The following is a 14,586-nucleotide window of genomic DNA, read 5'->3' as shown; positions in this document are numbered from 1 at the left end:
GCGGAAATAAATTTGACACGTGTCCACTCCAGTTGTGATAAAATATTCAAAGTTAAAACAAATAATGATTTGTGGGGCTTCCTATTAGTTACACTATGCCACTACACGTATTTACTTTGATTGTTGTTTTAACTTTAATCCAAGTTATAATTTGTTTACTTGAAGTGCCTTACAATAACGACAAAGAGAAGCTCTTAAACGTCTATCAAAAGCATTTTATTTTGGTTCGTTATTTGACTTTTACTTTTTTGTTTGATGGCATTCACCAAATCGATTTAGACGAAATTGTTGTGGAATTAATGAAAAGTTTAAACTTTTCGATTGCAATAAAAGAGAAAAGTTTAGACAAAAATAGTACCTTGTTTTTAGACGAAAGTATTGATAATATGGATGAGTATGTAGTAACGAGTGAGTTGTTAAAAATTAAACCACTTTTGTCAGACTCGTACGAGGGTCATGTTATAATTGTGTGGGATGTCAGAGTTTTATTAGCATTTCTGGAAGAAGATACCGAAATAGTATCCCAAGCAAGAGCAACTTTTGCAATTCTGTTTGCATCCTCCGACTGCAAAACCTTCAAAAAAGAAATCAATCACGTCCTTAAATTACTCTGGACCAATCATGGAATGGCAAATCTGATTGCGCAAGCTTGCTTTTGTGACAGTTTATTTGTTTACCATCCCTTCATAAAGAATGGCAATACATGGGGGGTGACTCAGAATTATTCCCTAGATAATTTTATGTTAGTGTCAAATTCGCTTCAAAATTTCCAAGGATATCCTTTTAAAGTCTCCTTGTTTGATGGACCACCCACTGCTCTCAAACAAATTCCAACCTATATCTTACACAATCCTATTTATAGCGACTTAAAAACCGGTGATTTCGCAGGAATGGACGGTTGTCTTTTGAAATGTCTCTCCAACTACCTAAACTTTTCATTTTTAATCGACGAGAGTCACCCGACTCATGGTCGAGTATTGAAAAATGGTACCATCACTGGTAGTCTAAGTGACGTGGTTTTCCGCAAAGTGGATTTTAGTGCCAACGATTGGTTCCTGATAGACTACCAAACGCGCGAAATTGAAGTGACAGTACCATTCAGTTACGATCAAGTTTGTCCGGTGGTTCCAAAAGCGTTAAAAGTGCCACAATGGAAGGCCTTTTTCTTCATTTTTGATGTAACTTCCTGGGTTCTATTTTTCTTTATGTGGATTTGTTGCATTTTTGTTTGGGTTGTTCTTAACTCATCTCGCGATTTGGCCACAGTTACATGGGAGATGTGTGCGGTTTTATTTGGGAACCCTGTCAATGTGGTACCACTGCCTCACCAATATATGTTTTTGGGTTCTTGCATGGTTCTGAATATTATCATAATGGGGATCATTCAAGGATCTGTTTTTACCGATTTTACCACAACGACCTTTCACAAGGACATTAATACGTTGCTAGAACTGGATCAAGCTGGACTACAAATCGCCTCTTCGGCTTGGTATTTAGATTTTGATACAACAGATTTGATTAAAAGTTTGAAAACAAAGCAGATAAGAAACTACAAGGGTTCGTATAAAGACGCAGCTTATACGCGAAAATTGGCGGTTTTGGGAAGAAAACAAGATGTGGAACATATCGTTAAAGTCGAATTTGTGGCAGAAGACGGATCACCACTTCTACATGTTACAAATGAATGTTTACAGACTTTTCTACTGGTCAGTGTTTTTCCAAAAGGTTCCCCGTTTTTAACTACTTTCAATCACGCAATTACGAAACTGTTTGAAGCTGGGCTAACTGTAAAATGGTACCAAGACGTTATGTCTACTGGTACCATGATTCAACAAATGAAAAAATTTGCAAACAGAATTCCAGATGATTTATTTTCGCTACGTGATGCTCAATTAGCGTTTTATGCACTTTTTGTAGGATATACACTAGCGTTACTTGTATTTCTAACTGAAATTGTAAGAGGAAGCAAATAAAATTACGTTAATAATTTTTTATTTATTTGTTACAACCTCGCAAACGAATATCAAAATTGAGCAAAAGTGTCCTATCGTAAGTATATAAAAAACAGCTTGTAAATCGTTGATGTTCAAAGAATTAAAACTACCATTTTCGTCCAATTTTGGTCTTTCTTCGTCTATAATACCGTCTAAAACATCACGGTACCACTTTGAAGTGAGTCCGCCTTCAAATAACCTTACTATTATTTGGTTGAAAGGTGCTAGTAAATGTGACCCTTTTGGTACAATCTCGCAAAGTAAGAGCGACGTATAACATTCTCCAACTATGTGTACCAAAGGAGTACCATCCCTGGATGTGTATTTTGTCCTAATTAACAAATCTAATTCACTTTTCCGTCCTAGAGTGGAAACATTTTGCTGGTACGCAACTTTTTTTATGTCACCTTTGTCTTCAATCAGATGTGTCTTGAGTTTTATCATTAAATCAGAACTGTCACCTTCTATAAGAAACCAATATTTGGTGGCTATTGGCAGGTTTGACGTGTACAAATCCTCAAGAGTGTCAATATCTGGATAAAAACTTACCGTGGAAAATTCAGTAAATAATGATCCTTGAATAATCCCGAAAATAGTCACATTGAAGAAAAAACAAAACAATAGAAATACAAATTGACTAATCGATGGAACAATCTTTTGGGGAATCCCTACGATGAAACCAAAAATCTGCCAAATAAATTTCCGATGGTTTCTAGATGGTCCGATAAAATACCAAGCGAGGGTACTTGAAACACATGATAGGAAAATCCAGAGCCAGGAAAATGTGTTGAAGCATTTAAGTGTTTTCCAAGTTGGTACTTTATGGGCCTTGGGTACCACCATGCAGAGTTCGTCAGAAACGTAGGGAAACGAATATTCAATTTGTTTGGTTCCATACTCCATCAAGAATCGACTGTTAATACTTAAGTGCACTCTGCGATTGACAACATCGCCCAAGGAACCAACCGCGGTACCATTTGTTAGTACTCTTCCGTACAAATCCAAATTTTCCACAATTACTGGATCAAAATTAAAATAATCGACTAATTCTCTTAGAAGAAAACCGTCCAAACCTGCGTAGCCTTTAGACAAACTTAAATTACTGTATCTTGGATTTGTCTTGAGCGATTTTGGTAAATAGTCAATTAAAGTTGGTTTAAACAAAAAAACGGAAATTTTTAACGGGAATTGATTCAAATTTCTTAACTTATTAGACTTCGTTGCATCGACCAAGTTGCAACTTTTACAACTTCCCCAGGAGTTACCACTGTATTCAAAGGGCCAAAACTGGTAAAGTGTGTCACCTGGACACGGGTTTTGCATGACTACATTTAAAACGTTATATTCACACCAAAACTTTTTCAAAATTTCACCAAAGTTATTATGCACAGTGCTACAATCTTCTTGAAGAATGAATATATAGTAAGTACCTTTTTCCTCCGGTACCACCGTCAAATTATCAAGAAATTGCTTAAGTATTTCGAGGCTCCAGACGATAATTATGTAATTTAGAGTTACATCACTTTGGTTTTTGCTCAAGTACTTTTCTTGTATCACAACAGGTGTGTCAATTTTACGCAAGATTTCTTCTGCTAAATCTCTTATTTTGCGTCGTTGATTATTACTCTGTAGCATCGATATTGTCACAGAATTGGCAGATTTGAAGTATTTTTTTAAATACTGGAAATGAGCTTCACTGAGGTGAATATTATCTGGGTTAGTTTCGTTGAAAAAAAGAACCGATAAAACTAGCCAAAAAATAAATCGAGTCATTTTCATTGTTCATGATATTCTGTATTTTTTTTTTATAAAATATCAGTTTGTGACACAAACTGTCAGTGTGGCAACGAAAGGAAATTATATAGAATTAGCAACTTAATTATTTACTAGTCATAATACAAAATTAGTGTTTTGACGTGGTGTTTTTACTATTGTGCCAACAATAAAAAATCGAACTGAACAAATAATTTTATTTACTGTGTCTCTGTTGATGCATTAAACCGACATGAACTGCACTCATCACCAGAATAATTCGTTTCAAACTGAATTATCACTATCAAAAAAGTGATGATAGCATTAAACATCTTAAAGATCGTTTTCCTATTTATCTCAAAAAATCTAGCCGCGACGAAAACAGGAAAATTATCTTTAATTGCAACCACAAATTCATTGAGATTTTCCATTTCCTGTGTGTGTTTCATTTCAAAATGTCTCTCCAAATCTAGACTATAAACCAGATTCGGTAACTCCCCGGCTGTGTGGATCACAGAATCACATAATACAATATTACAAAAAGTGCACATCTATAACAAATCTTGTCAAGTGGTTAAATATCATGAAATTTCTCACCGATTGCCACGAAATTACATTAACATTAGAAATGATTGTCGCGAGTGATTTTCTTGATCCCACGAAAATTCCTTGGAGGTAGATCATTATTTGAAAACTTGTAAACATGATAAGTAACAGAAACGGCCAACCAAAAATGTCATTAAAGGCGTCAATTGATTCCCTCAAGCTGAAAATGTGACTTTTGATTACTTGCAAAGGCATCAAAGGGCGTCTCTCTTCGGATAAAGTTGTTTTCAGCTGTGTATATTTCACCACCAAAATTTTTAAAATCGTGTATAAAAGAAAGTAGAACAGGAATTGTGAATATAATTGAAGATATTCAAAACCGTACTGTATAATATAATTCACACCCAAAAAAAGCGTGAAAACAACAGTGGAATAAACGTGGATTAAGTGGAATAAAATATTTGCAATAATAAAATGTGATTTTTTTTCTTGGTCAACTTTTAGATTCACTAGCAATTTACTCCACTGATATCTTTTTGTGACAGTTGTCAAGACTGTGTATACATTAAGAATTATTAAAATTCCATCTAGGATAATTTGGACTAACAAGTTTATCGGTCTTAACGTTGAATAGTAAGATATTCTATAAAAAATTGAAACACTGAAAAACACCACATAAACACCGATCATGATGTATGCATGTGCACGATGAGGAAAAAAATTTCCTTCAGTGGGAGTCATTGCTAGAAAATTCCCGATTTTGAGAACCCACTTCAACATTTTTCTAGTTTGTAGTTAAATAACTAAGGGTTTTATCGAAAAATCATTATGTTTAGACAAATTGGTGTAAGGAAACTAGTCAAATACAAGTTTGTTTGTTTAGCTTCATTTATTAGTGTTTTTACGTTACAAATTGATGTTTGTAGAATTGCGTGTCATTTCAAACTGAATCATGACGATTAGGAAGGTCACAATGGCGTCAAGAATGCCCAAAATCGTTCCTCGGCTTATAACAAAAAATCTAGCGGCGTAAAATCGCGGAAAATTATCTTTTATCGTCGATGTCAACTCCTGGATTTGCGCCACGTTTTTGCAACTCCTATTCAAAAAATATTTCTCCAGACTGTAGCTCATGCCCAAAATCGTTCGTCCCTCGTTGCAAATCTCATCGCAGAGAAAGACATTGGTCGAGGCGTTGACCTAACATTTCAATAAAATTTGAAAAGCAAAAAGGAAAACTTACAGTGTGCCAAAAAATCACTACAACGATGTAGATAATCATGTAGATGTCTTTAAATCCCAGCATTACTATCAGGTGGAGATAGACCAAAATTTGTAGCGTGGCATAAGTGATGAGGAATAAAATTTGCCATCCAAAAATATTATTTGCCAGATCCACCGCTTCTTTCAACAAGCAAAAATCGTACTGGATTTTGTCCAAATGGGCGAGGCTGTATCCCACTCTTCGATTTTCAGGTTTTTCCAAAAAATGTAAGTTCAGTCGGAGATGTCGCGAGAGAGCTTGATACCTCACCAGTAGCATTTTCACGACAACAAAAAACGAAAAATTTACGAAAAAAAGCACATACATTTGGAAATACTCAATAGCAAACTGTTTGAAAAACTCATCGCCTTGTAAACTCGCAAAAATGTAGCTCATGTAGCTTTGGTAGATCCAAAAGAAACAGTTTGAGGCCACAAAAAGGCAATATTGCGGTTTTTCTTCAATATTATTGTGGTTTTGCACGATTTTCAGCTTCTTTAATAACAACCACCACAGCGATTTTTTTTTCAGAGCTGTTAGAACCGTGTATATGTTTTGCACAAATAGTGTGAAATCAAGTGTGATTTGAACTACTGCTTTTATGTGAATAAATTTTGCATAATCTTTTGCTCTATAAAACATCGATATTGCCACTCCAAGAGTGAGAAATGCGACCACACAATACGCGTAAATTTTTTCGGGACAAGTCGGGATTCGACTTTTTTTAAAACTGGGGGTTATGGCGAAAAAATGCCCCACTTTCAACACCAATTTCAGGAGGCGGAAACTCATTTTATTGCGTCAAATGGAGTGAAGTATCAAGAATACACACTTGTTATATTTAATTTTGAGTAAATAAACATAAATATTTAGTCGATGCATTTTAAATGATGGCATAATCAGTGGCGCAGCGAGAGGAGGGTTTTGGGGATTACTATTTAACCTAGAACAATTATGTTTTTTTTTATATGATAAAAAAAATAATTTGCTTTACTATGGTACCAAACAAAAAGGGCTAGCGTCAATAATTCCGAAGTTATTAAGCAATAAACCGCTCAAATCAAAAAAAATGAAAACTTCATTTGCACTCTTAAGGGGTTCAAGAGACTTGGAACCGTACGAAAACGTAAAAATGCAAGAAATATTTTTTTTTAATTTTGTGTAGTCACTTTGAATACGTTGAATTAAAACATTGAGACTGTTGGTGGCGTGGTGGTGTAGCTCAAATCAGCAATTTTTTACTAATTTAAATTCAAATACTAATTCAAATTAGCAATAAGTGATGGCGAGCGCTTTTTTTTAACCATGTGCACATATTCTCATAAGTATAATAAAAGAGAGAGAGAGAGAGAGAGAGAGCATGCTTTTAACGCAAAGTACCTATAACAAGAAAGAGAAAGAGCATAAGAACAAATAAGTGAACAAAGCATAAGTAAGGGCTAACGACACAATTTTATTTTTCCATGGCAGCCTTTGTTACAAATAAAATTCTTTAATTTGGAATACACATAAACACAAAAGAAAATGTGAGAGATCAAAGTCGGCCAAGGTTTCTGAAATTATACGGATCTAAGATTTTGACTTCAATCAATTGGCCGATGGCTTTGAAATTTGGTGTAAGGGCCCAGATGTGGATTTTAAATAAAATTTTTGTTGTATTGGCAACATAATAGGTACCTACTTTACGAAAAAAGAAAGCTCATTTATTTTTGGCCATGTTTTCTTCTATCAACAAGTTAAAGTTAACTTAATGAACAAAAGTTCATTTGAACACATAATTACATCAGAGATAATTAGAAAGTGAAGTTATTATCTGAAATGACGTTTAAATGAGTGCCCAAACTTTTTTACATAGATAAGCCCTCCCCTCCCTTCCTCCTAAACTCTATCTCTGGCTACGCCACTGCTTTATGATATAATAAAATTTAACTCGATAACGAGGGACAATCGGAAAATTTTCTACTCTTATTGTTCGATTTGTCTTGGCTTCCTGAATCAAACCCCAAAAGTAAGGGTGTCAATTTTGAGACATCACGTTTACTTTGGAAAAACACAAATTTATTGAGTGCTTGAATCAAGTTTACAATCCATATACCTAAATATTGTACTTATCTACTTTAAGAAAAGCTTGAGTTTTCAAGTTGAATCGTAACAATTAAAAACGTAATGAGAGCATTAACTATACCAAGAATCGTTTTTCGATTTAAATCGAAAAATCTAGCGGCTGAAAAGTGAGGAAAAGTGTTGTCTATGACATCTACAAGAATTTTTATTTCTTCATATTCTTTTTCTTCTACACAATTTGCTGCAATTTGGTGCGCTACTATTTGCATGTTTTTAACTCTTTGTTCTACCAGATCACACAAAAAAACACTAATAAATGTCCCCACCTAAAATTGAAAAAATGTTTATTCAAAAAAAAAAAAACAACTCTGACTAACCATGTGCCAGGTAATGTACAGTATTTTGAATATGACAACTGAGACGGTGTTTTCTGTCATAACAGAATGAGTTAAAGTCAATAAAAATGTCAATTGTTGGAGAAAACAAAACTGTATCAACAATAATATTAACAAACCAAAAATATTGTTAAAAATATCTACACATTTTACCAATGCACAAAATTCCCTTCTTATACTCTTCAAAGTAAAACTATTTACTCGATTAGATTGCACCTTCAAAAGTTTAATATTTTTGGATAGATTCTCAACTCCGTTCAGTATCAGTTTCAAAAATACATAAATCAAATAGTAAACAATAAATTGGGCATAAAATTGAAAATACTCCACTGCGTACATTTTGTAATATAGAACACCCAGTACTGGACTCCAAACATAAGTTTCGTAAATTTTGCTTAAAACGTATATAATGCTTGTTAATAAGAAAGATAAAAACCAAAATATCTTTTCGTTTTCTTTGTTAATTTGAAGAGTTTGCAAAATCTTTATGAATTTTTGCCATTGACGCTTCTTCGTTGCTGTTATTGTAATAATGGAAATATTTAGAATATACAAAACAATATCCATAGCTACTTGAAGGATAAGTTCTACCAAAGTCATTTCTTTGTAAAAAGGTTTTCTATATATGCAGGAAATGGACACTCCTGCAGTGAATAATATTATCCAGAGTAGTGCATATATTTTTGATGGAAACCCAAGCCCATTTTTTTCTATCTTGGCAGGTGTAAGTGCTAGTAAACTTCCAAATTTGAAAACAAGTTTTACTAATTTTAATGACATGTTTTAAAAGAAAACGATATGAAGTAATAAATATTATTATCACCTTCATAAGCAAATTATTGCAAAACCATAACCAATTATTTTTGAATCAGAGCACATCTCTGTACTCTGCTAAATTCAAGAATCCTATAAACAATAAAGTCAGTCCACTCTTGGTATTGTATATGATTTCGAAATTTTTTTATTCCTAAAAGAGGTTTGGTTAATGATATACATATTTCGTTGAGTTACTGATTGTAATTTTTTTTTTTAAACAATTATCTGTTTATCTTCATTGATAAAAATAATTCCACTTATTTTTTTATTTTTTTATGGATTTTTTAAACAAAAGCTTATTGTTCAACCAGGTAATATGCAGTATTTTGAATATGAGACGATGTTTTCTGTCATAACAGTGACCGTCAAACTGAGTAAATGTGCCAGCTGTTGGAGAAAACAATTATATTAATCAACCAAAAATATTGTTACATTTTTTATGTTAGTTTGCGTGCAAAAGTCGCACTAATCGTATGGATTTTACTCCAATTATTTGATGAAATAACAACATGACCTCAGTTCAATAATGAAATTATATGCCATGTGAAATATATTTAAAAAAACTTGTTATGGTGTTTAAATATTGATTGCCCTAATTCTTTACCAAAACCTCTACTAGACTGGCAACATGACAATAAAATTATTAAATCTGAGTTTTAAATTTGGAGGTTTGATGGCCTTAACGCCTATTTGTGTCAACGAAAATGTTTTGTTTCCGTCAAAGGCGTATTCACTACTTTGGATTATCCTGTTTACTACAGGAGTGGCAATTTCGGGGATGTACAGAAAAGAGTCTTACCAAAATCTAAGCCCGATGCGACTTGTTCTTCAAACATCTTTGGACTTACTTTTGTTATCTCTTAACATTTGCACAATAATCACAACAGCAAAGAAGAGGCAACAATGGATGCAACTTATCAATAATTTAAAGACGGTAGAAAGCAGTAATAACAAGGATTCATTTTGGTTTTTGCCTTTTGTTATGGCAAATGTCGTTTTTCTGGTATTTCACAGTTACGAAACTTTCATATGGACACGGATAATGGGAGTGGCATTTTACAAACTGTATGCAGTTGAATGGTTCCAGTTTTATGCCCAATTTATTGTATACTTTTTTATTTACGTGATTTTAAACATGTTCCTTAAGAAATACCAAAGCGTTTCAAAAATTGTTTCCAAGCAAAATTTCGCTTTGTTGAGAAACATTCAAAATGATATTTGCATCCTGGCGGACTGTGTTGATGTTTTCAACAATCTTTTTGGGTTTTTGATTTTACTACTGGTCGCATTTACGACCCTTCAGATTTTAATTTATGTCCAAGGTATAGTCATAGGAGCAAAAAACACTATTGAAACGGTGGCATACAGCGTAATGTTTATTTTATGGCACATAGTTAGTCACTTTTTTGTGTTTTTGCCATATTTAAAAGACTCTTTTTAGGTTTGGACGTTTTCTGGAATTCTCACTTGTGATTCAATAATGCGTGAATTTGGAAATATGCAAATGATGGTGTACAAAATTGAAACCAGTTGTATCAAAGGAAAAGAAAATGAATTGGGAGAAATAAAAAAAATTCTAAATGTTATCAATGCTGATTCTCCTAATTTTACAGCTGCTAGGTTTTTTGGGCTTAATCGAAGGACAATTCTCGGAGTTTCGAATACTGTTGTTACTTTTCTGATTATTATGGTTCAGTTTGAAAACATCACGATTTTGGATCCAAATTACAGTGTTTACAACCACACAAATTGAAATTTCTTCGAAATTTGGTTAAATTTTCCGGGTTTTTGGGAGTAAAAGAAAATAGTTTAACCGTTCAAAGTCGATCAAACATTTTTTTATTTATTAGGGATTTACACCTTCGAAAATATAATATAAAAAAGTTTTGAGAATCACTGTTATAAAACTTTTTGAAATTTATAGATTTATAGTATGTACATTACATAAGTCTATCTACATTAAACATTTTATCTCAAAACGACATTTATTAATTACTATAATGAACTATTATATGAACTATTATATTGATTTACTATATTAAAGATATATGACAATTGTTGTAATTATGTAATTGAAAGTATTTTTCCCATAATAAAAAACGTGTTGGAATCTAATTGCACCTTTTTTGTCAATGTCAACATTACATGCATTTGTGCATGCTACTTTTTAAATATATAATTTGAGGAAAAATTTTGATTTTTTCAAACGTAATTTAATTATTGAAAATGGATTTTATTGTCTATACTATTCTAGGTTTTAGTAGGTTAAACAAGTTGTTTTTTTTTGTCAGTAGGAGATGTCAATAAGGCTAGTAAATCTCGTTTTTAAAATGGGAAGCCTAGTAGCACTTACACCTGCCAAGATAGAAAAAAATGGGCTTGTGTTTCCATCAAAAACATATGCACTACTTTGGATAATACTATTCTCTGCAGGAGTGTCAGTTTCAGCTTTTTACAGAAAAGCTTCGTATGAAAAGTTGACTCCTGTGATACTCACTATTCAAGTAGCTACGGATACAGTTTTGTTTGTTCTTAATATTTCTACAATTATAATAACAGCCACGAAGAGACATCAGTGGAACAGATTTATCAATATTTTGAAATTTCTTAAAAACAGAAATGAGAAAGGAGATTTATTTTGGTTTTTACCTTTTCTTTTAACAAATGTTGTTTTCGTAGTAATCTTTACGTACTACACTTATATCTGGACTCCAATAATGGGTGTTGATTTCTTCAAATTGTATGCAGTGGAATATTTTCAATTCTATGCTCAGTTTATTGTTTACTATTTGATTTTTGAATTTTTGAATTTGATTCTGAATGGATTCAATGACTTATCCAAAACTATGTGCAAACTTTTGAAAATGCAGTCTAACCGATTAAACAAATTGTCTTTCAAAAGACTGAAGAGCGATTTTTGTGCATTAGCAGAATGTATAGACATTTTCAATAACACTCTTGGCTGGCTTTTCTTACTCTCGATGGGATTCACTGGTCTTCAACTATTGGCATATATGCAATATATAATCTCCGGAAAGCGAAATTCATTTCTGATAATTTTATACCGAATAATGTTTATTACATGGCATTTGGTTGGTTTTCAAATATTTTCAAATACTCATTCTTATATCTAATTACATTTTAAGGTCGGGACATTTAATGGTGTTTTCATCTGTGATTTAACAGAGCAAAGAGTTAAAACCATGCGAATGGTAGCGTATCAAACTGCAGCAAATTTTGATGGAGAAAGAGAAGTTGAAGAAATAAAAAAGCTGATAAATGTAATAAACGACAATTTTCCTCACTTCACAGCTGCTAGATATTTTGACCTAAATCGAAAAACGATTCTTGGTGTTCTTAATGCTTTCTTTACATTTTTAATTGTTGTGATTCAATTTGATAACGTGTACAATTAATAAGCACGTTTGTAACGTTTGTAATTTAATAATTTGAATTTGTAGGATATTATTAAAAGGGATGTCACAAATGTAGAAATCAATGTTACATACCATGAAATTTTTATTGAATAAAAATTGTATAATAAAGTGTTTTTTTTTAAATAAGCTTTTATAAAAAAAATACTAAAAAGTAAAAAAAAATGTCATAGAAGAACATTTTTGCTTACTACTTAACTTTTCAAAATTTATAAAAGCTTTGGGAGCAGTCATAACGCTATACGAGTATTGCACAGTTATTTTGCTTTGTTGACCACCCCAAAAATTTATAAATTTTAAAAATTTGAAAATCTTAAGCAGTAGACAATGATAAAAAAATTATATATTTTAATTTTTTTTTCAATAAAAGCTTTTTTTCATTTTTAGTCCTTTAAAATTTCAAACACAAAGTTATGTGACCCACAAAACATATCACCCTACATACCAATTGATTACATCCATTTGTCATTTTATGCATGCAACTTTATCATATATTTAATTTGAAGATGAGATTGATATTTTCGAACGTAATTGATTGTATTGTTATTATTGATGTTGGACTATTGTTTGTACTATTCTTGAATTTACTAGGTTACAGATATGTGCTCCGATTCAAAAATAATTCGTCGTATTTTTGCAACAGTTTGTGTAAAAACGTGATAATAACATTTATTACCTTGTTTTCTTTCAATAGGAATTTTAAAAACATGTCATTAAAATTAGTAAATCTAGTTTTCAAATTTGGAAGTTTACTAGCACTTACACCTGCCAAGATAGAAAAAAATGGGATTGTGTTTCCATCAAAAACATATGCACTACTCTGGATAATACTATTCTCTGCAGGAGTGCCAATTTCAGCTTATGGCAGAAAATCTTCGTATGAAAAGTTGACTCCTGTGATACTCATTATTAAAGTAGCTACAGAAACAATTTTGTTTGTTCTTAATATTTCTACAATTATAATAACAGCCACGAAGAGACATCATTGGAACAGGTTTATCAATATTTTAAAATTTCTTAAAAATAGCAATGAGAAGGGAGATTTATTCTGGTTTTTACCTTTTCTTTTAACAAATGTTGTTTTCGTAGTAATCTTTACGTACTACACTACTATTTATGTTCAAAAAATGGGTGTCGATTTCTTCTTTAAATATTATGCAGTGGAATATTTTCAATTTTATGCTCAGTTTATTGTTTACTATTTGATTTATGAATTTTTAAATCTGATTTTGAATGGATTCACTGACTTATCCCAAACTATGTGCAAGCTTTTGAAGATGCAATCTAACCGATTAAACAAACTGTCTTTCAAAAAACTGAAGAGCGATTTCTGTGCATTAGCAGAATGTGTAGAAATTTTTAACAACACTTTTGGCTGGCTTCTCTTACTCTCGATGGGATACACTGTTATTCGACAATTACAATATATGCAGTATTTAATCTCCGGAAAGCGAAGTTCACTTCTACTAATTATAATGGTTATTACATGGCATTGGGTTGGCTTTGAAATATTTTTAAATACTCATTCTTTTATTTATTGAAATTTTAAGGTCGGGACATTTAATGGTGTTTTCATCTGTGATTTAACAGAGCAAAGAGTTAAAGCCATGCAAGTGGTCGCGTATCAAACTGCAGCAAATTTTGATGGAGAAGAAGAAGTTGAAGAAATAAAAAAGTTGATAAATGTAATAAATGACAATTTTCCTCACTTTACAGCTGCTAGATTTTTCGACCTAAATCGAAAAACGATTCTTGGCGTTCTTAATGCTTTCTTTACGTTTTTAATTGTTGTGATTCAATTTGAAAACTTGTACAATTAATTAGCACGAAAAAAACCTTTGTAATTTAATAATTTGAATTTGTAGGATATTAATGAAAGGGACACCCCAAATGTGGAACTCAATATTACTTACTATGAAATTTTTGTTGAATAAAAAGTGTATAAAAAATGTTTTTTGAAAAAAGCGTTTATTAGAAAAAAATACTAAAAAGCAAAAAAAAGAACTTTTTTGCTTACTGCTTAAGTTTCCAAGATTTACAAAAGCTTTAAGAGCGGTCATTACACAGTTATTTTGCTTTGCTGACCACCCCCAAAGCTTTTAGAATTTTAAAAACTTAAAAAACTTAAGTAATAAGCAAAAATGTTCTTCTTTGATAGAAAAAAAAAATTTGTTTTGTGAAATATGTACTTTAAATTTTAAACAAAAACAAAAATTATTTATTTTTCTCAAATAGTGCATGATGTTGAAATTTTCACCCACCCTTAGTATCTTTGTTCCTGTGGAAAATAGGGGTTGTGACTATAGTTTTGTTTCAAAAAA

General features: G+C 32.0%; 6 protein-coding genes across 6 annotated transcripts; 3 read left to right on the top strand and 3 right to left on the bottom strand.

Moving 5' to 3' along the window:
• The first annotated feature begins 890 nt into the window (after positions 1 to 890).
• On the top strand, positions 891 to 2,859 carry LOC123011747. Its single transcript, XM_044409341.1, has 2 exons — positions 891 to 1,818; positions 2,711 to 2,859. The coding sequence occupies exons 1-2, from the start codon at positions 891 to 893 to the stop codon at positions 2,857 to 2,859; spliced, it is 1,077 nt and encodes a 358-aa protein (XP_044265276.1).
• Positions 2,860 to 3,967: 1,108 nt separating this feature from the next.
• Positions 3,968 to 5,072, bottom strand: LOC123011746. The gene is made up of 2 exons (XM_044409340.1): positions 4,344 to 5,072; positions 3,968 to 4,297 (listed from the first exon to the last, which is right to left on the bottom strand). The coding sequence occupies exons 1-2, from the start codon at positions 5,070 to 5,072 to the stop codon at positions 3,968 to 3,970; spliced, it is 1,059 nt and encodes a 352-aa protein (XP_044265275.1).
• Positions 5,073 to 5,198: 126 nt separating this feature from the next.
• LOC123011469 lies at positions 5,199 to 6,348 on the bottom strand. Its single transcript, XM_044408912.1, has 2 exons — positions 5,536 to 6,348; positions 5,199 to 5,492 (listed from the first exon to the last, which is right to left on the bottom strand). The coding sequence occupies exons 1-2, from the start codon at positions 6,346 to 6,348 to the stop codon at positions 5,199 to 5,201; spliced, it is 1,107 nt and encodes a 368-aa protein (XP_044264847.1).
• Positions 6,349 to 7,673: 1,325 nt separating this feature from the next.
• Positions 7,674 to 8,795, bottom strand: LOC123011459. The gene is made up of 2 exons (XM_044408895.1): positions 7,998 to 8,795; positions 7,674 to 7,946 (listed from the first exon to the last, which is right to left on the bottom strand). The coding sequence occupies exons 1-2, from the start codon at positions 8,793 to 8,795 to the stop codon at positions 7,674 to 7,676; spliced, it is 1,071 nt and encodes a 356-aa protein (XP_044264830.1).
• Positions 8,796 to 9,459: 664 nt separating this feature from the next.
• LOC123011458 lies at positions 9,460 to 12,247 on the top strand. The gene is made up of 4 exons (XM_044408894.1): positions 9,460 to 10,224; positions 10,273 to 10,526; positions 11,290 to 11,611; positions 11,978 to 12,247. The coding sequence occupies exons 1-4, from the start codon at positions 9,460 to 9,462 to the stop codon at positions 12,245 to 12,247; spliced, it is 1,611 nt and encodes a 536-aa protein (XP_044264829.1).
• A 725-nt stretch (positions 12,248 to 12,972) lies between these two features.
• LOC123011625 lies at positions 12,973 to 14,085 on the top strand. Its single transcript, XM_044409155.1, has 2 exons — positions 12,973 to 13,761; positions 13,816 to 14,085. Exons 1-2 carry the CDS (start codon positions 12,973 to 12,975, stop codon positions 14,083 to 14,085), a joined length of 1,059 nt encoding a protein of 352 aa, XP_044265090.1.
• The last annotated feature ends 501 nt before the right edge of the window (positions 14,086 to 14,586 follow it).

This window comes from Tribolium madens, unplaced genomic scaffold (assembly GCF_015345945.1).
Source record: "Tribolium madens isolate multiple individuals breed KSU strain unplaced genomic scaffold, Tmad_KSU_1.1 Scaffold_91;HRSCAF=231;Tcas5.2_LG7, whole genome shotgun sequence".
Taxonomy (NCBI): Eukaryota; Metazoa; Arthropoda; class Insecta; order Coleoptera; family Tenebrionidae; genus Tribolium; species Tribolium madens.
Note: the sequence above shows the minus strand (reverse complement) of the source record. Positions and strands in the feature narration are given on the sequence as shown.